This window comes from Taudactylus pleione, unplaced genomic scaffold (genome assembly GCF_031769625.1).
Source record: "Taudactylus pleione unplaced genomic scaffold, aTauple2 ptg000208l, whole genome shotgun sequence".
Classification (NCBI taxonomy): Eukaryota; Metazoa; Chordata; class Amphibia; order Anura; family Myobatrachidae; genus Taudactylus; species Taudactylus pleione.
In genome coordinates this window covers 791,663-812,210 of record NW_028284610.1, presented here as the reverse complement: position 1 = coordinate 812,210, position 20,548 = coordinate 791,663, and the positions used below count along the sequence as shown (strand labels likewise).

The window sequence follows — 20,548 nt, the reverse complement described above, 5'->3', positions numbered from 1 at the left end:
ACCTTTTGTACCTGTCTATCTTCATCCATGTCGACCTATTTACTGTCTACCTTGTGGTGTCTATCTAGACACTGTCGACCTTTTAATGTTGATCTATTGACTGGAACTCTCACCCAGTGCAGTACAAAACTGTGATGGAGGTTTGGGACTTTTGTCCCTCTCCAAAAGGTGAATGAGCCTGTTAGACTCATAACGGGTTTCCAAATAAAATAGCCAATGCATAATAAAGACGACTTCTACTACTGCATCTTAGGCAAGTAAAATGGAAGATAACTACTAATGTTGCTTTCTTTTATAAAGCTGCATACACACACAACGATTCTGTTACCAACGATTTTCTGTCAGATTATCTGTCAGAGTTTTTAAAGTGTAATGAATGATTTCTTGAACTACAAACGATTCTTGGAACTTCCCTTAATGAAAATCGTTCAGTTGACCAATCCGAATGAACTACAAACGGGAACGCGCATGAACGATAATCGTTCATCGTTATAACTCAGAAACTGAACGATTTTTTCAACGATTGAATGAGTTAAATCGTTCAAAAAATTGTTACGCCTTAATACATTCTCTACATAATTATTTGGTTATTTAAATACACCATATGGCTCTGTGAGGGACCAACAAACCCATTTAGCGTGAAAGCAAACAGGATAATGACATTTGTAATTAAAGAAACCAGAGTATGACACAAATGAGATAGTTAGCGAAGCATTAGTTTTTGCCATGCAATTATTAAACTGCGTGGGAGTGCAGGGAGTTGGCTTTAGATGTGTTTTTACAACAGGTAGCAGAAACATTCCTTTGGGTAACTAGCAATAACTCTAGAGAATATCACATCTCCCTGACACATACTCTACATCAGCAATAATAAACAAAATATTTCCGCTCAGAGGCAAATGTAAAAAGTAAATAAAAAAAACTACATTCATACTGTAGATTCTGATCTTATACAAAATGATAAAGTTCAGGGAATAAACATTTTTTTATATAAATTAAATAATTATATCATTTTGGGTTTATTTTTCAAAATCATGCCTGCTCAGGTCATTATTGATTCTATTAACCAGTGCAAGATATCCAAAGTGCTAAGATACAAAACGCCTAAGAGTAATATTAAGATTAAAAGGAGTTTTAAATTTGTGAAGTTCTAAATTTGAGCCATTGGCACCAGATGTAATAAAAGCATTTCTCTGATAAGGTGGTCTCAATTTATACAGTCAATCCTTAGAATATTATACTTTGCTCCTGGTCTTTTAATACTAGGGAACATACAGACGTGTCTTTAGTTACCTTTGCTGTCAGCGCGACACACATTCAAGGATAGAGTGCTCAGTTAATGACATGCTGCGCCAAGGTTTCGGGAGTATATTGTCAGACTGCCACCACAACTACTCTTTACTCAACTTTACTTACAATAGTGAAAATTTGCAGAAAAGTAGCATACATTTAAGCAGGTTAGCAAAAAAAGTTGCAGAATATCAGTAAAAAATGTAATAAATAACATTATGACTAGTCAACATTGTGGTATTTCCATAAGACTGGTAATGCAGCTAAAAGTGGTACAATCCTGTTGTTGTACATTGTCATTTGCCACGTATGTCATAGAACACTGTCTTGGGTTCGGTATATTATATCGACATTCACCATGTTGACATGAAAATTTTGACATTGAACATGTCAACATATTCATCATGTCAATATTCGTCATGTCGACACTGTGTTTTTAAGGTAAGTCTATCCCTAACCCCTAAACTTAACACACCGGTATTGGTAATGTCGACATTTTGTCAATGTGGACATTTTATATGTCGACATTTATGATGTGAACATTTTTACCATGTCATCATCATGCATGTTGAAATTCAGGTGTTGACATACTGACTGCATACCGACTGTCTTATATGTACTACGATTTTCCATATTTCTGCATTGATAGTCTTATGGATAGACTACAGTATTAGATAGTTTTAACACCTGGCCCTATATCTTTTGGATAGGACAATGGAGCAGAATAAAACTCTACTTTCCTGAAGTCCCTAAGCCCCAAAGGCACGCTAGGTTTTCTTTCCTTTCAATATGGTCACAACATGAAAAAGCAGAATGGTTTACATTGCATAATACAGTAAAAATTTCTATATGGAGTGTGTTAATGAATGATAATTGTGATGGATTGCTTAAATTTTTTTTAGCAAAATAGTAATTTATTCTACTCCATTCCCCTTATCCCTAAGATATAGTGCCAAGTGTTAAACCCATCAACTTTTGTTTTCAATACTATTTTGGTTTCTGGGTGGAACCTTTTATAAAACGCAGGCATGCCTAATCTGTAATTTTGTCTCTATTGTACTTTACATTGTGCAACATTGACTAGTCTTAATGCTCTTAACTTTTTTGCTAATATTCTGCTACTTTATGCTAATTTCAGCTATTTTATTTAAACATTCACAAATTTCTTGCATATTTACTATAGAGGAATGTTTTAAGAGAACTTAAACATTAAGAATGGACGATAACATGGTGCACCACTGTATATATCACTGTGGCACGAGATAGAGGTGACTTTGGCACAATTTTGGCAAAGCTTAGGGCCTGAATCAGAGATGGACGCAAATACAGTCGCGAATGCGTCTTTGTATGCAGTGACTGTGCGGAAATATTCAAATGTTGCAGTCACCGGTGTTTGTATTGAGACATCCACTGGCAGCATCACTAATCCACTGCTTGCGCACAAGGACACAACCATCGGAACCAGATCAGTTGATCATCGAAGTTCTGAGTAAGCCTATGGTCGCGCAAAATGACTGACGGAACTAAGACGCCAGAGCCTTAATAACTGCGTATGGGATTGCAGTTAAAGGCTGCCACGCCTCCAAAATGGTAGCGATACAACAGTGTTTGAGTCGCAATTGGCATTGTGTGCATCTTTGAATCAGACCCTTAGTAAAGACACATCTGTATGTAAGGCTAGAGAACAAGTGTAAAACTGAATCTAAAGCTCTGTTTCGATCTCAATTCTCAAGGAATCTTTAGAACAAAGAAGAATTTTAGATTAATATGTCCCCAAACTACAATAATTAACTTAAAAGCATCACTTTATGGCTCATCATCTCATTCAATGACTAGAATGATCAAGCAATCATTAGTGTCCAACCAATAGAGATTATTCTGTATCTTCAACTGCACGATAATGTCACGCTGGTGCTCTAAGATTACCATGTGCAAAAAATAATGGAGGAGGCAAAAGCTATGCTGCCTTATGGGGCTTTTTCTGAATATTTAATCTACTAGCAGTTTAAGGGTCTATGGTCATGATGCCCACAATACAGCTATAGCTGGTTCTTCTATAAATGTTGCTTTTAGCAAAATCTGTTCTAAGAGTCACTTATGAGCTAGCTAGAAGGGAAACCCTCTGGCATGCCAGGTAATGCCCCTGTCTGCTCTGTGCTGACCAATGAAATGTCAATGAGCTGATAAAGTAGTAGTGCTGGTTGACAGGGGGATACTTCGAATTTCGTCATAGAGGTGAAATGCAGAGAACTGATCTCCAGCCACTGTGTGAGACGGAGGGACCAGACAGAGCTTATGTGAGAGGATACCTGCATAACATGGTCCATGACCTCTGGAGTGGCGAGTTCTTTCAGTATCAGTTAGTGAACCCCAATGAATTTCTGCAATATTCTACAATAAAGCTGCCTCAATATTTTCTAAAGCCTTATTATAAAGGTTAACTGCATAGTTAGGAAAATACTAAAATAAGTTTAAAAGGTAAGAGGACCTCATCCCCATATAGGTTGAAGCGTATAGTACCCATGTTCAAAACTGTTGTACACCCCTGGTCCATGGCCTGCATGAAGGACTTTCTATATCTCAAGTGTTTTAGATGGAGATCAGCTGAACACTTATCATACTTCAGAAGTTTCCTAGATACTCAACTGTGAAGCTATTTTTTTATTAATTTTTCCACCATCTATTTAGTCTACATAAATCACACTCAAGCCACCAATTTGTGTTGCTCAAGATCAAACACGTATACGCAACTGGCCGGACAAAGGGGCTTATAGCACAGAATAAAAGAAAAGCAAATTAAACTGTATTTTAAATTTCAAACTAAAATGGAAAACGGAAACCTATCTAAGAAAGATGTAGGAATATGCTGAAAATATATTGCTGTATAATAGATACGTACTAATGAGGATGTGCAAATGGTCCCCTGCTCACACGTGGCATTTGAACAATCTCATGATTATTCTGCTACTATAACCTTACTGTGTTTAATGTCCACTATCAGTAATTTGCCCAAAAAGTATAGGCTAAGCTAAAATCTGTATAAGACATTTCCGCAATTTATTAAATGCTATACTGTATATACAATGAGTAAAAAAACAAATAGTTGACTACTCACGATTTTCTTCTTCTGCTTCTTGCGGTAAAACTTTAAAATCTAGGAACCAAACTTCTATCCAGGCCAAGATAAAGGACATGATGGGAAGAACATAGCCAAAAGCACCTTGGGAAAACAGCTAGGAAACACAAACAGGTGCACGATTTACATGTATATTGTGATAGGATAAAACCATACAATTATATATATTGCTAAACAATAAGCTTACCTTAGATAAAATGACTTTCATTATTAGAAAGGCACAAGATGTTGCTGTAGTTATCTACAGAAGGAGATAAAATCATAGTTTTTTAAAACATTATCAAAGTTAAAAGGCAGATATACAACTAAGTTTTTAAAACCTCTCTCCATTACATTCTCACTCAATGTGCAAAACCACAGAGAATGCTTAGCAGCCCTGTGGATCACTGAACCCTACGTATCACTAGAAAACAGTTGAAACGCATTGATCACCTGTACACCTAGACCCTGTGGAACATTTACCAGTCGGATGCGGAGCGCTTTCTAGTGAAGCAGAAGGTTCGGAGCCTATATTACATTCTGCTCACTGACCATTTTCATCCAGTACGGTTTTAACCCCAATGGTCTGGGATATTTGGATTATGTTTTTATTTTTTGCTTTCATTATTCTGTTCTCAACCATTGAATTTTGAATTTTTTTTTTCTTTTTAAACACTTTATTGAGACATTTCAAAAACATACAGACTCATCACAATAAGATACAGAATACATGAATTAGAAAGTTGCATAAAGTATTCCAATTACATTATGACGGAATAAGGGCAACATGACAATACAATGAACGACAACATTTAAATAAACAATGGAATGTCATATTTTAGAACTCTAGTTATGAGGGATGGCGAGTGTAAAAAAAGAAGGGTAAACAAAATGTAGGGGGGGGTGAGGTTGATTCTCCATAGAAAAATTCACATACCAACAGTAACGTAGGTTTAAATAGAAATTAATATTGCGGTATTCTTCTCAATATTGAGATTCGCCAGAAATTATCAAGACGGTAAAAATTTCTATAACAAAATATATATATATCAAGGGTAAAGTTACAAAAGAAAAACCTCATATAGATAAAAATAGGAGAAATCCCAAATCAAGAGATTTGGCGCAGCAAATACCATGCGGTTGATTCAAAAGCTTTAACGATCGGAGAGTTGTTGCCGGGAGTGTAATAAAATATGGTTCCCATTTTTTGTAAAAACGTTTGACACCCTGCTCATCTGAAAAAGTGTCTCTGCAATCTAAATAAACAAGAACTAAAAGGGCTGATTTTAATTCACCAATTAACGGCACAGTGTTCTTAACCCATTTGCAGAGAAGATTCTTTTTTGCTACCGTAACAATTATTGTAAAAAAGGGATGAGGTGATTAATATCAGATGTTGATCTCCATATGTCAAAATTGGCAAATAATAGCATAATGGCATGGAGATGTAGGCGAAGATGGAACCTTTGGTTAATAAAATTGAAGACTTTGTTCCAGTAACGGTGGATTTTCAAACACGACCACATGCCATGAATAAAGTCTGCGCGAAAAACATTACACTTTGAGCAATGGCCAGAATGTTCAGGGAACATATGGTGGAATTGGAGTGGCGAGACATAGGCTCTATGTATGGTTTTTAGGTGAATCTCCTGTAGCGTTGAGGAGCCCAAAGCTTTCAGAATTTTATCTGAGGGGTGGATAACGGCTGGGAAGTCTGTTATCTCAGGTAGGACTTTATACTAAGCTGAGGAAAGAGATTTTTAATGACATATAGAGTCTTGCGCTATCAAATCAGGGTATAGGTACCTAATACGAAATGACTCAGAGGTCAAGAAAAGTAATAATGAATGATGTACGTCAGTGCAAGAAGGACTGAGTGTTGAGTTGAGGGTATTTACTAGATATAAATTGTCGCAATTGAAGATACACAAAAAAAATAGGCATTGGGGATCTGAACTTTATTGCGCAGTTGGTGAAATGAAAACAAATGCCCCCCTGGGTCGAAGACATCTGATATGGCCTTAATTCTCTTACATTCCCATTGTAAAAACCAGGCATTGTGTATAGACGGCAAGAAATCAGGATTACCCCAGATAGGAATGTATCTGGAGCTAGTATGGTCCCTCCAAGTTTTCTATTGGCTGCCACCCAAGCAGATTAGGTGTCTTTAAAGAAGATGTGATTTTGTATGTATGGGGTAATGTATGTCCTTCGGAGATGGAGAAGGGCTGCATGGGCAAATAGGAGCAAAGAGGGCTTCATCTAATGAACGAATTGTAAAATGTTCACAACTTAAAAGCCAGTCACATAGCGGAAAAAAGCTGCCTGTAAAACTGTGCGGATGTCAGGGAGACCCAATTTAAATTCCATGCTTGAATTAAAGAAGCTGGATAATTTTAGGCTTCTTAGATTTCCAGATAAATTTAGTGAAATCTTTGGAGCATACATTAATTTCTGCCCTAGACAAAGCTAGTGGTAGGCATTTCAATGCAGTAAGAGAGTTTGGGGAATATTACACTTTTAATCAGAGCAATCCTCCCAATCAGTGAAAAAGGTAAATGTAACCAGTTATCCAATTAGGTTAGTATCTTACTGACAACCGGTGAGAAGTTTAGATCATAGAGGTTATGTAAAGAGGAGGGGATATCAATGCCCAAGTATTTGATAGATTGGCGTGCAATGTGAAATTGTGAAAAGACAGGTAGCGATAGGAATGGTTGACAAGGAGGATGATAGTGGGAGTATATCAGATTTTTGTACTTTAATACGGTATCCAGAAAAAGCTGAATATAGCAATAGATTCCATTTTAACAGGAATAGACGTAGCCGGGTTTGATATGAATAACATCATTTCATCAGCAAATAATGAGACATTTAGCTCTAACTACCCAAATCCCTGAATACAAAGGAAGGTTGTGTAAGGTTACTGCAAGGGGTTCTAGCGCTAAAGCGAATAGTAAGGGGGAATGGAGACATCCTTGCCTAGTCCCACTCTGTATAAGGAAAGTGGAAGATAAGAAACTGTTAGCTAAGATATAAGAAGAAGGGGACGTATAGAGAGATTGCAGCACTTCAAAAAATTGGAAAGGAAAGCCAAATCTCCGGAGAGTCCCATAGAGATGATCCCAGGTCACCAGGTTAAAAGCTTTTTCTTCATCGAGTGATAATAAAAACTCGGGATCACTCCCACAAGAGCCGCCTACGGTTTTACTTGAGACAGCTGCCAAAATCTTACGGATTTTAGCAACGGTGTGCCTTCCCCATATAAACCCTGTTTGATCCCTGTGCACAATCCTAGGGAGGATATTTTTCATACGCATTTGTAATCGGTGTTAAGCAAATACATTTGTGTATATGAGGAAGGCAGTAGAGTGTCATGACCTGGCCTAGGAAGTATCGCAGCAGTGTTAAAATGTAGAGGTAGAGAGTCAAATTTAGTCAAATTTAGTCAAAGAATTAAAGAATGATGTGAGAGTAGGTGGGATTTTAGGCAATAGAAATGTAAAAAACTTATTTATTAACAGTTTCTTATATAGCGCAGCATATTCCGTTGCGCTTTACAATTGTAAGCATGCTTGTTAGTATGTCCGTCTAGACCAGGGGCCTTGAGAGTTTTTGCTACTTTAATAACCGCCTCAACTTCTTCAGTGGTTATAAGGGCAAGCAATGAGGTCATCTGTTCAGGCATGATTTGGGGTAGGGAGAGATTTTCCCCAAATGCTCTCATATTATCCATATTTATATCATCTTGGGAGTATATGTCAGTTAGGAAACACTTGAAAATTTTGGAAATATCACTCCCCTTACACGTCAATTCTCTCCTTAAAAAATTGAAGGTTGTAACATCGGGAAGCAGTCGGGAAGCCGACGGTCGCAATGCCGACCACCGGCTTCCCGAATGTCTAATCCCAGCAAGCTTCAAATGACAGGCGTCGAAATCTCGATGTCTTTCATTAGACCTACGCCGGGAGCCCGACATCCGGCTTACCTATCGAAGGTAAGCCGTGCGCGGTCATCCGCGCATGAGGTTAGGGGCTCCGGGGGGGGGGGGGGGGACTTAGGGTTAGGCACCGGCACCCCCCGGGAGGTTAGGATTAGGCTAGGGGAAGGGGGGGCTAGGGTTAGGCACCCCCGGGGAGGGGTTAGTGTTATGCATCCCCCCTGGGAGACTTAGGGTTAGGCTGCGGGGAAGGGGGGGTTAGGTTTAGGCACTTAGAGGGGGGTTATGCACTTGGGGGGGAGGTTAGGGTTAGGCACCCCTAAGGGAGGGTTGGGGGGGGGGCATTAGATTAGCTGTACTTACCTCAATGGACGATCAGTATTTCCACCTCTGCCGGGCTGCTGCCGGGATTAGAACCACGGGCCGCGCGGCCGGTGGTGAATCATACTGAATACTGATTCCGTAACATAACTAGGAGGTCTGGTACCTTGAAGTAGGTTAGAAAGCAAGCGACCTGATTTGTTCCCATATTTATAGAGCAAATAATTACCTTTATTTACATGTCGATCACTTATTTGAGTAAGGATATTATCATAATGGATTTTTGCTGAGTTATAGGCCTGTATATTAGATGGAGAAGAACAAGACTACATAGTCTGATATGTAGATGTTAAAGTTTGTTGGAACTCTATAACAGGTGGCTGCTCGCTCTATTCTGAATTTAGATGTATATGAAATGATTTTGCCTCTAAGGGCTGCTTTAGCCGTCTGCCAATATAATATAAGTTCTTCAGCATGAAATGAGTTTGTGAAAGCAAAGTCATCCCAGGCTGCTGTCAACATATCCTTAAATATTTTGGGAGTTCTCTAAAAAAAAGATGGGAAACGCCACTGCTTGTGAGACCCCCACATTACTAAAATGTTGTAATGTCACCCAGATGGGGGCATGATCGGACACCGATACGGGTGCAATGCCAGTATCGAGTACTTGGGACATTAATGTACTGGAGAAAAGTAAATAGTCTAGTCTGGAGAATGAGAGGTGGAGAAAAAGGTGTATTCCCTGTCTGTAGGGTGGTGTAATCTCCACACATCAGTCAGAGACAGTTGTTCACATTAATACTGAATACCAATTTTATAGGAGCGAGCCAGGAGGGAAACTGTGGATCTCTTGCCCAAAGTCTTAGATGCCACTATGTTAAAATCACCTCTCTAAAGAATATGAGATCCCACATGGGGATATAGGGTGTTAATAAGTTTCAGGAAATAGGATTTAGGGGCATAAACATTTGCAACAATATATTTATGACCAGCAAGTGTAGCGTCCAGAAAAACAAATCTGCCTCTTGGGTCTGCTGTAGTATGACCTCGACTGGTAGGTCTTTACGAGCCAATATAGTTACACCCCTCGGTTTAGAGGCGTACGATGCTGAAGCTAAAACCTTGTGCCTAAGCATCCCAAGTTTAGCATGCTCAGCTTCAGTAAGTTTGGTTTCTCACATTAGCTTTGTTCAGAAATGTTAGTATAAGTTTTCTTTTTACGGGGGAATTTACACCCTTGACATTCCAAGAATATACCTTAATGGATAGTCTAAAGGCCAGGGAAGAGTGAAAATGGCAAAAGAGGGAGTAAGACCCCCTAGTGGTCAATAAAACAGATGAAAACATAATAATAATCACATTTGATCAACCTAGAAACAATGTGTAATTTAGGTACAGGAATAAATCAGAGTAGCTTGACAGATGTAAATAATCTAAGAGCAAAGCATTATTAGAGAACATTACGAGTTTTCTCATTCTTAGATTACTTAACGGATATGTTAAACCTAAAAGAAAAGAAATGAACCATGGTGTCTTAATAAATATAAGCACTCTAAAAGAGAAACAACGATATCAATAAGCTATATGAATTACTGAAAAGTAGATGAAAAGCTACCAAAAAACAATAGTGAGTAAACGTGAATCCAAAAAGCCTAAGTTAGGCACGTTACAGGTATAATGAGAACATTGCAGGTAGAATAGGCTAAATACTCAGCCTGGGTATTCAGGAGCAGAACAGTCAGCCCGTTCAGAACGTTACATCTCCTCCTCTATTAAGAACTCCTGTGCATCGGTCGGGGTGGTGAAGTCTTTAAATTCCTTGCCCTCATAAATACGAAGGTGGGCTGGGAAAAGTAATGCAAATCTCCGGTGTGCTCTGGCGAGTTTGGTGCAAAGAGGCGCCATCTCATGGCGAGCTCTGGCAACTTCTGCGGGGTAGTCCTGGAACATGAAGAGGTTAGGCTATTCTATTTAATACTACCAGACTGACGTGCAGCTGACCACTGAGTTTTGTCATCCAAGCCTTCTCAGAGGGGGCCAAGACGATGAGCAAGCTCAATTTCAAAGGAGGAGAGTTCGTCGGCTACTCCTAGGACTTCCGGAAGATCTTTCCGCAAGAATGATAGGAAAGCCAGACCTTTATATGATTCCGAGGGGCCAAATCGATCAAGATTGATTCGGCGTGAACGATTTTCCAGATCGTCCATTTTATTTTTCATCTGGTGATTGCACTTTTGGAATTGGGAAACCAGATCTTTGAGCTTCGATATATTTAGCAAGTTTTCCCCACTGCAGAGTTCATTGGCTGTCACCTGCTTGGTAGTATGTTGTAATTGGACTAAGATCCTGGATGGAAGCTGCAAATTTATCTGCTTGAGCTTGCATGAGGGGTTCCATAGTTTTCTGGATAGCTCTCACAACATCAGAGAATGTGATTGGAGGCGGTTTAGGTTCCATTGTCATGGAAGTGACAGAAGTAGCAGGTGGTTGTGCAGTGGAGAAGGAATTACACACTAGAGCACTAGTCACCTGAGGAGAACACAACTCTGTACGTTTGTTTGGGCGTAGGCGCTGTGACTTCACTCCAGTTGCAGAATTAGAATGTACAGATTTGCGCATCACAAAGGGATGAGGGGACAGCTAGGCAGCATGAATAAGAAGCCACTGGCTTCAGTAAAATTGACTGTGCATAGAAATATTCATAAAACAATGCCACGTGTAGGAATGACCACTAGGTGGGGGTCTATAGCAGAAAATGTCACATATTACAGATAAGAGTTCTTGTGTGAAGAATAGGTGATATGGAGAAAATAGTAAGTAGTCCCCTTGTATGAATTTGCAATAGAAAATAGACACAGCAAAAAAAGAGAGTCAATCAGTCTCCACAGCAAGTCAGTGGTATAGATAAAGTTACCAGATAAAAGGAGCTGATAACTAAATGTAATGTGCACAGAAGACGAGTTGGGAGAAACACTCACCCAAAAAATAAGTATAGTTGTCACTGGATGGTTAAATTCTCTAATTCGTGGCAAAGCAGGAGCTGCAGCATGTATAGAGACAGACAGGAAGGGCTTTTCAAGATGGCGTCTGCAGCACCCGTGGGAAGGATACAGGAATCCTGCTGAGAAGCCTGCAGGGGTGGGTGGATGCAGGGACACTTTTTTTTATTGTTTTATATTTAGTTTTGTTTGTTTATACCAAACAGGGTCTCGACAAGCAGTAAGCCTGTGTGTACGGGGAGGCACAAGCAGTCTTGAGCCTGCGGGGATCAGGAGCGCCCAGTCTTCAGGGGGCCCAGAGATGGAGGTCAGGGTGATGGCTACGCAGACTATCCCAGCAGGCAGCCGGTGTCAGCCCCTCATCACGGACAGGAGATGCAGGGCCGGCTAGCCACCTGGAACACTGGTAGGCGGCGAGACAGCGGCAGGCAGGCATTCCAGTAAGGCGCAGGGAGCTAGATGTTGCGGAGCTACGGTGCCATGCTGCCGCACACTAGACGATAAGTTGAACTATATCGTTCGTGTTCAATATCATCCAGTGTGTAAGCAAGACATTGTTAAATATGCGCGCTCCCACGGATCGTTAACGATGTCTTTCATCGCCTGTACTAGCAGGGCAACCTGACAATATCGTCAGGTTCTGCAAGTGATGAGGGAGGGTGCTGTCACTGAGCCTGGCAGTGCAGGGGAAATACTTAACAATATCACTCATGGAGCATATCGTTAAGTGTGTATGAGCCATTATTCTACTGTGCTTAACTATTTTTTGCATTTCTCCTTTTTTTTATATAACTCTCATGACGATTAATCTGTGAAGTTTTGAATCCTCCAGGGAAGTTACTTTTTCATGGTGTTATTTTCACTACATTAGCGCCACTCACCTCACTATCTTTGCTTTACTATTGACGTTTCAGATCAATATTGATTAGAAAGAAAACAATAACCCTAACTACTATACACAAGTGAATTAAAAATAAACAAGAGAACATTAAAAATTAAATAAAAAGAAAAATAAAGAGAAACAAGTATTTGGTTAACATTAGAATTACTTGGAAAAACTAATAAACCACATAAAGAGTGGCAATTTATCCCCTTTTTAAAACCAGCTGCAAGTTTGCATAATTTATGCAGGATAATTAGACGTGCACTAGTGATATGATTTTGCAATGTGTTTCTCTAGGAGCAACAAAAACCATATATTAAGTCAAATGTCCAATATTGATGCTTGTCTAGCCATCTTCATTAGTAGGCATGTACCGAAATACAAACTTACCGCTACTGCCCACCAGTGGTGTAGTTTGCATACTGCATACGCAACAATTAGCACAGTAAATCGAAAGAAAGATAGCAACTGTAAAGAAAAAAGAAATTGTTATAATCCCATTTTTCATGTTACATATGTTATGAATCAGAAAAAGGGAAAAACTTTAGCACCAGATATTTCTTAATACAAACTATACAATGAGTGATGTTTGTTATATGTAAACATGCAAAATGACCACCTCCCAAATTAAAACAGTATCTTATTGCATCTTAAATTTAGAACTTTTATATCTTGCAAATAGGATCAAGTAGAAATGTACAAGCCATGCACAAACATGGAAACACCAATGTAAAGTCACCTACAACTTATATGCATCATGGTATTGAATCTACCAACATAATTTAATCTAGGATGAATACAGCACCGCTTCTCGGGATGTAGTCACCATCCCGGCGCAGACAATGCCGGTGGATAGATCCTCGGCACCAACATCCAGACGGCAGCGATCCCAACGATGAGTATTAGGGTTAGGCACAATGAGGAAGGTAGGGGTCAGGCTGTGGGAGGGGAGGCTAGAGTTAGGCTGTGGAAGGGGAGGGTATGCATCAGGCTGTGGGGGGGGGTTAAGGTTAGGCTGTGGGAGGGGAAGGCTAGGGTTAGGCTGCGGGAAAAGGTGGGTTAGGGTTAAGGGAAGGGTTAGAATACTTCCTGCATGCGTCTGGGATTTCTACTGTCAGGATTACGCTGCCGGGATTCTGACTGCCGGCATTATCAGCGCCAGGATCGCGTACCCAACCCCGTTTCTCCACAATAAAGAATTGAAGTAACACCTGGTTCATGATGGTGGCGTTCCTGAATATAATTGCTTAATTGGGTTTCATTCTGGAGACTGAGAATGATATGAAGTATAATTATGGAATACAGCTGGTAGTGTTTTTAGTTTTTCACACTGCTGTTGCAAACATTAGTTTTCATGTATTTGTTGTAGAAAAATGTTAATTTTATGGGGGGAGCTATAGCTAACTGAAAATAGGAAACAAGTGTTAATAGTACATTGTAAATCATGTGCAGTATTTTTAATTCTCAATACATTATACCTATATCTGTTCTTGATGTTGAACATGTTACATACTGCATGCACAAAGTATGCATTTCAACCATATGTACTCAAAGTGGATAAATACTTCAGGTCGCATTTAAACACATCGATCCTTATGTATTTATATACGTAAAATTTGACACGTAAATACTTACAAAGATATCAAAAAATGAATAATGGTAGTCATAGTGTAAAACTTCTTTCTGTAAGGCCTCTAAAATATTAACATTTGCCTAAGGGAGAAAATAAATATGTCACTGTATATTTTTAATATGCTCTTTGAGAGTGAGAGTGCCACATGCATGCAGTAATACAAGTTTTACACGTTTACAAGGATTTGATTTTGTCTAAATTGTGCATTTTAATAACCTTCGTGTAAATTTGCCTAGGCATCGCCCTCAAAAAACAATTCATGGCAGATACATAAATACCTTAACTATACTAAACCTGGCTTCATTTTGACCCCTTACTTTTAGACTACCAAGTATCAAATGGTTCTCCCCAGTTTTGATGTTCTTATACCAGACAATAGCTATCTATATCAAGAGTTGACATATGTGGGTATACTTACTAACTATATAAGTTGTGGCGCTTGTCGGCAGTTCTGGCCGCGGGATTTAATAGTGCAGTAGTATTAATTGCAAATCACTCCTGCTTTTGAGTTTATTATTATTGCCATTTTAAATGCCGTAGTTAGCTGCTTTGAAAAAATGCAGATAGTAGATATACCTCATTGGGCGGAATTCAATTGATTTCGCGGCCCGCATCTCCCGTCTAAAGTGACAGGAGATCGCGGGCCGCTATCCAATTGTGCCAGCGTTTCACGCTGATCGCACCCAAAGTGGTCGGGTTTAGCCGCGTAAAACGGCTAAGCCCGATCAAAGTGCTGGGCGCGATCGCGAAAAGTGCCGTTTGGGCGCCCAAACAGGACAGTTTTCGCCGATTTCAGCCCGCACCCCTCTGGGGCTGCGAGCTGAAATTGAGCGCTAGCAGCTGATCGCACCCGACAGGAGCAACAATAGAATAGCTCCGTCGGGTGCGAAGGGGGGAATAATCAATTGAATTCTGCTCCATTGTCTCCATTGCATAACTGAGCCTTTGGCAAGGGCAACACCTTTTGTGTTCTATGCTTTAAAATACAGGTTGAGTCTCCCATATCCAAATATTCCAAAATACAGAATATTCTGAAATACAGATTTTTTTAACGCATGACTAAGATAATTAAACCTTTGATTGTTGATGGTTCAATGTACATAAACTTTGTCTAAGGCACAAATTATTAAAAAAATAATGTATAAAATGACCTACAGGCTATGTGTATAGGGTATATATGAAACATAAATGAATTTAATTTCTGTACACAAACTTTGTTTGAGCCACAAAATTATTGAAAATATTGTCTAAAATTACCTGCAGGCTGTGTGTATAAGGTGCATATAACACAAATGCATTCTGTGTGTATATTTGGGTCCCATTCCCAAGATTTTACATTATAAAATTAAAATAATAAGAGATATGGTAAGAACTTACCCTTTTTATCTCTATTTCTACGAAGTCCATAGGGTTCCACAGGATACCTTGGGATATTGGTGATGACGTCAGGCATCGGGCACCACAGAGTTAATTTTCAGCCTCCCAGGATGCACTGGGGTCCCTCCACTATTCCCCGCCCCCTAGCCAAGGCAATCAGTTTCGTAACAAGCCATAGGCCAGAGGAGGAGAACAAAGAGAAAGAAGAAAGTCTGGAACACACAAGAATCACATTCTCACCAGAAGGAGACGGAAAAACCAGTGACCAGATCAAAGCCCATCTGCAGTACAGGTATGACAGGCGGGAACCCTGTGGACTTGTGTATCCTGTGGAACCCTATGGACTTTGTAGAAAGAGAGATAACAAGGGTAAGTTCTTACTATATCTCTTATTTTCTACATCAGGGTCCATAGGGCATCCACAGGATACCTTGGGGATGTGCCAAAGCAGTATCCTTTAAGGGCGGGGACGATCCTGTGCTGGAAGGAGAATCAGCCGCCCGAAGGAAGAATCCTGAGAGGAGAATGTATCAAATGCATAATACCTCACAAAGGTATGGACAGAAGACCACGTGGCTGCCTTGCACAGCTGAACTGCAGAGGTACCACGGCGAGCTGCCCATGAAGGATCCACAGACCAAGTAGAGTGAGCTTTAAGAGAGGATGTTACAGACAGGCCCACATGAATGTAAGCCACAGAAATCGCCCTGCTAATCCACCCTGCCAAGGTTTGCTTAGTGGCAGGCCAACCCTTCTTATGGAAACCATAAAGGACAAACAGAGAGTCCAATTTCCTAAATGAACTGGTACGGTCAACATAAATCCTAAGAGCCAATACCACATCCAAGGAGGCCTCACCAGCAGATAGGTCTGGGAATTAAAGGCTGGTACTATAATTTCCTCAGTCATGTGGAAACTAGATACCACCTTAGGTAGAAACCCAGGGAGAGTGCGCAGCACTGCCCTGTCCCTATGAAAAATTAGGAATGGGGGGGGCGACATGAAAGAGCCCCCAAATCTGACACTCTTCTGGCCGAGGCAATGGCCAGAAGAAACACAGTCCTAGCTGTGAGCCATTTTAAATCCACTGTGCCCAGTGGTTCAAATGGCGGTCCTTGGAGAGCCCTAAGGACCACATCCAAGTCCCAAGGAGCCACAGGTGGAACAAAGGGAGGCTGTATGCGAAGTACACCTTGAATAATAGTGTGGACATCAGGAAGTGTAGCAATCCTACGCTTAAACCACAGAGGGCGGAAACCTGCACCTTCAGTGAAGCAAGGCGAAGACCGTGATCTAAGCCCGCTTGTAGGAAAGCCAAAATCCTGGATATCCTAAAAACCTGAGGATCATAGCCTCTAGGTCGAAACCATTCAAAGAAAGTATAGCACACTAGGTGGTAAATTCTTGCAGAAGCCAGCTTCCGAGCTCTGAGCATGGTGTTAACAACAGAGCTAGAAAAACCCCTGGACCTCAAGAGAGCAGTCTCAACAGCCACGCTGTCAAAGAAAGACAGCCTAGGACCGGGTGATGGCAAGGACCCTGAGACAACAGGTCCGGACATAGAGGCAGCCGCATCGGAGCGTCTATGGCTAGGCTCCTGAGATCTGAGTACCAGCGCCGTCTGGGCCACGCTGGAGCTATCAGCAGGAGCGTGCCGCCTTCTTGCTTGAATTTGCGAATCACCCGAGGAAGAAGGGAGAACAGAGGGAAGAGGTATGCAAACTGGAAGGTCACCGGACCGACACAGCATCTACCAGAAGTGCCTCTGTGTCTCTTGTTCTTGATCCATACACTGGAAGCTTGTTGTTGTGTCGGAAGGCCATGAGGTCTATCTCTGGAAGGCCCCACTTGTTCACCAGTAGCTGAAACACCTCCTTGTGAAGAGACCACTCTGCTGGATGCAGGTCTTGACGGCTGAGAAAGTCTGCTTCCCAGTTGAGGACTCCTGATATGAACACTGCCGAGATGAAAGGGAGATTGCCTTCCGCCCTCACTAGAATGCGGTACACCTCTGTCAGGGCCGCCTGACTGCGGGTTCCTCCTTGCCGGTTTATGTAAGCCACCGTGGTGGTATTGTCCGACTGTACCTGCACTGGCTTTCCGTGGAGGACATGTCTTGCTTGTTGGAGAGCTATGAATACTGCTCTTAGTTCCAATATGTTGAATGGAAGCACAGATGCTGCTGGCGTCCACATTCCCTGGAAGAAGTGGGGACCCGACACTGCTCCCCATCCTCGGAGACTGGCGTCCGTCGTCAGAAGGACCCAGTCTGCAATCCAAAAGGGGCGCCCCCTGTTCAGGTGAGTAGTCTGCAGCCACCAGGTTAATGACAGACGTACCTACGGTGACAGCACCATTGTCTGTGTCCTTATGCGGTGGGGCAACCCATTCCATCTGGAGAGGATCAACTTCTGCAGAGGTCTGGGGTGAAACTGGGCAAACTCCACCATGTCGAACATCGACACCATGGATCCCAGTAACCTCATCGCCGAGTGAATAGACACCCGGCGACTCTGCAGGCAACTGCGTACTTTTGCCTGTAATGCAGAGATCTTTTCCTCCATCACAAAGAACCTCTGATGTTGGGAGTCCAACAGGGCTCCGAGATGGAGCATCCTCTGTGGTGGCACCAGGGATGACTTCTTCCAGTTTATCAGCCAGCCGTGAGCCTGCAACACAGAGACGGTCAATTGCAGATGGCGCTGAAGGATCTCTGGAGACCGTGCCAACAGCAGAAGGTCATTCAGATAGGGCAACAAGCGGACCCCCTGCATCCGCAGGTGGGCTGACATGACTGCCATGACTTTGGTAAACACTCGAGACGCTGTGGCCAGACGAAAGGGCAGTGCCTGAAATTGGAAGTGTTGGTCTCATACTGCGAACCTGAGGAAACGCTGGTGTGCTGGGACAATGGGGATATGCAGGTAAACATCCTGAATATCTAGCGACACCATAAAATCCCCAGGCTCCATCGCCAAAATGATGGAACGCAGGGTCTCCATCCTGAACCGAGGAACTCTCAAGAATTTGTTGAGTGATTTGAGGTTGAGGATGGGCCTGTAAGACCCATTGGGTTTCTGTACCAGAAAAAGATTGGAGTAATACCCCGATCATCTCTGGGACAACGGGATCGGTACTATAACTCCAGCCTGGAGCATAGAGTGGAGTACCTTCCGGAATTCCCAGGCCTTGTCTTGGTCTGACTGAATGCCCGTGGTGAAAAACCGTCTGGGAGGCCTCCGCCGGAATGAAATGGCGTACCCCTGAGAGACCACTTCTCTTACCCAAGGGTCCACTGTTGCAAGGCACCAGCACTGGCCTCCCACTTTGTGGTCCCCCAAGGGGAGGCCCGTCCCGTCAGGCTGAAGGCTTATCATCCGACTTGGGAGTAGGATGTCTTGTACTCCAGGCCTGCTTCTTTGGCTTAGCAGATTTCTTGGCCCCTGCCTGTCTAGGAAAGGACTGCACTTTGGACTTACCCTGGGTCCTATAGGGCCGAGAGGACGAAGTACCAGACCCTGACGGGATTATTGCCGATGGCAGACATGCAGATTTAGCAGCTGCCAGAGTGCCCACAATTTTGTCCAGATCAGGGCCAAACAGGACCTGTCCATTAAAGGGTAAGCATTCCAATCTCTTTTTGGAATCTGCATCTGCTTTCCAAGAGCGCAACCATAGGGTGCGGCGAGCCGCCACTGCTGCTGAGGAGATTCTGGAAGTGAGGAGCCCTATATCTAAGGCTGTCTCATTAATGTACGTAGCCGAGTCTCTGAGGTTACCCACTAACTCCACCTGCTCAGGTGAGGAGTCAGCATCTATAGATGTCTCCAAGATATCAGCCCAGCGTTCCATAGCTCTGGCTACCCAGCACACGGCCATTGCCGGTCTGAATGCCCCCCCCCCCCCCCCTTCCCGCAAGGGAATAAATGGATTTTAGGCATATTTCAACACTGCGATCCGTAACATCGTTTAGGTAGGACATGGGAGGGCACAGGCAATGTAGCACTCCTCACCGGGCGTGTGACATGAGAATCCACCTGTGGAGGAGTTTCCCATTTGGAAAAATAATTATCCGCAAAGGGGTATGCAAAGGCCAAACGTTTCTGAGGTAGGTACCGCTTACCCGGATTTTTCCACGCCTCCTCTAAATGATCCACTAACTGACCAGATAGAGGAAATACAGTGGCATCACCTTTAATATCCCTAAAGAAGGCATATTTGGATTTGGCCACGGGGGGATTGTCGTCCTCAATTACCAAGGCCGCACGGACTGCCCGTATAAGGCCTGGTATATATATTTTAGACTTGGACTCCAACTCCTTAGCTCTGGGGGGGCGCCTGGTCTGAAAAGTCAAAAATCTCTCAGTCATCAGACGTCATGTCATCCTCATCATAATGAGCCGTCTGAGACACTAAAGGCCGCTTAGCAGGCCTCAATGATGACTCCCCCTGCAAAACGTCCGTTAGGTGCTGTACCGTGTTGGACAGTGAATTCACCCACGCAGGCTCCTGCGAGACCTGGGGGGGGGGGGGGCGACACTTGGGTACCATCAGCTGCCTGGGGAACCCCTGCATGGGAGATGACACTACCGACTGCTGTGATAACCCCATTTGGGGAAACGCAGGGGGAGTCGCCAGCTGGCCCACAAGGGTTGTAAGTGCCTTAGCAAAACAAGCCCAGGTCGGTTCCTGTACTGGCGCAGTGACAGAAATCAGGCGTGACAGTAAATAACATGCCCTACATAAACCCTCAGTGTTTCCATCACCCTCCGCTATTAGTACATTACATGTGGTACACTTTAGCTGAAAAGAAAAATCACGTTCACTCCCAGACATGGTGAGTGTAACAGAGCTGTATGTGACTCTCTTCCCAGACAAATATTTTTACTGTGAGGCAATTAGCACCCTGCAAGACCGCACCGCAAGGGCTTTAGCAGAAAAAGAACAGGGATAGTAAAACGGCTGACAGTTTCAGAAGTGAAAGTACAGG

The 20,548-nt window shown here is 42.3% G+C and overlaps 1 protein-coding gene across 5 annotated transcripts in view; it reads right to left on the bottom strand.

The window, feature by feature from the left end:
- Window positions 1–20,548, bottom strand: part of STARD3NL (STARD3 N-terminal like) — an 84,790-nt gene that overhangs the window by 20,815 nt on the left and 43,427 nt on the right. For all 5 annotated transcript variants that reach the window (XM_088478136.1, XM_088478140.1, XM_088478138.1 and 2 more), the window contains 4 exons: window positions 14,184–14,261; window positions 12,939–13,016; window positions 4,614–4,667; window positions 4,406–4,523 (listed from right to left, as the gene is read on the bottom strand). In XM_088478136.1, coding sequence (XP_088334262.1) covers window positions 4,406–4,523; window positions 4,614–4,667; window positions 12,939–13,016; window positions 14,184–14,261 — 328 coding nt within the window. The remainder of the gene's footprint in view (window positions 1–4,405; window positions 4,524–4,613; window positions 4,668–12,938; window positions 13,017–14,183; window positions 14,262–20,548) is intronic.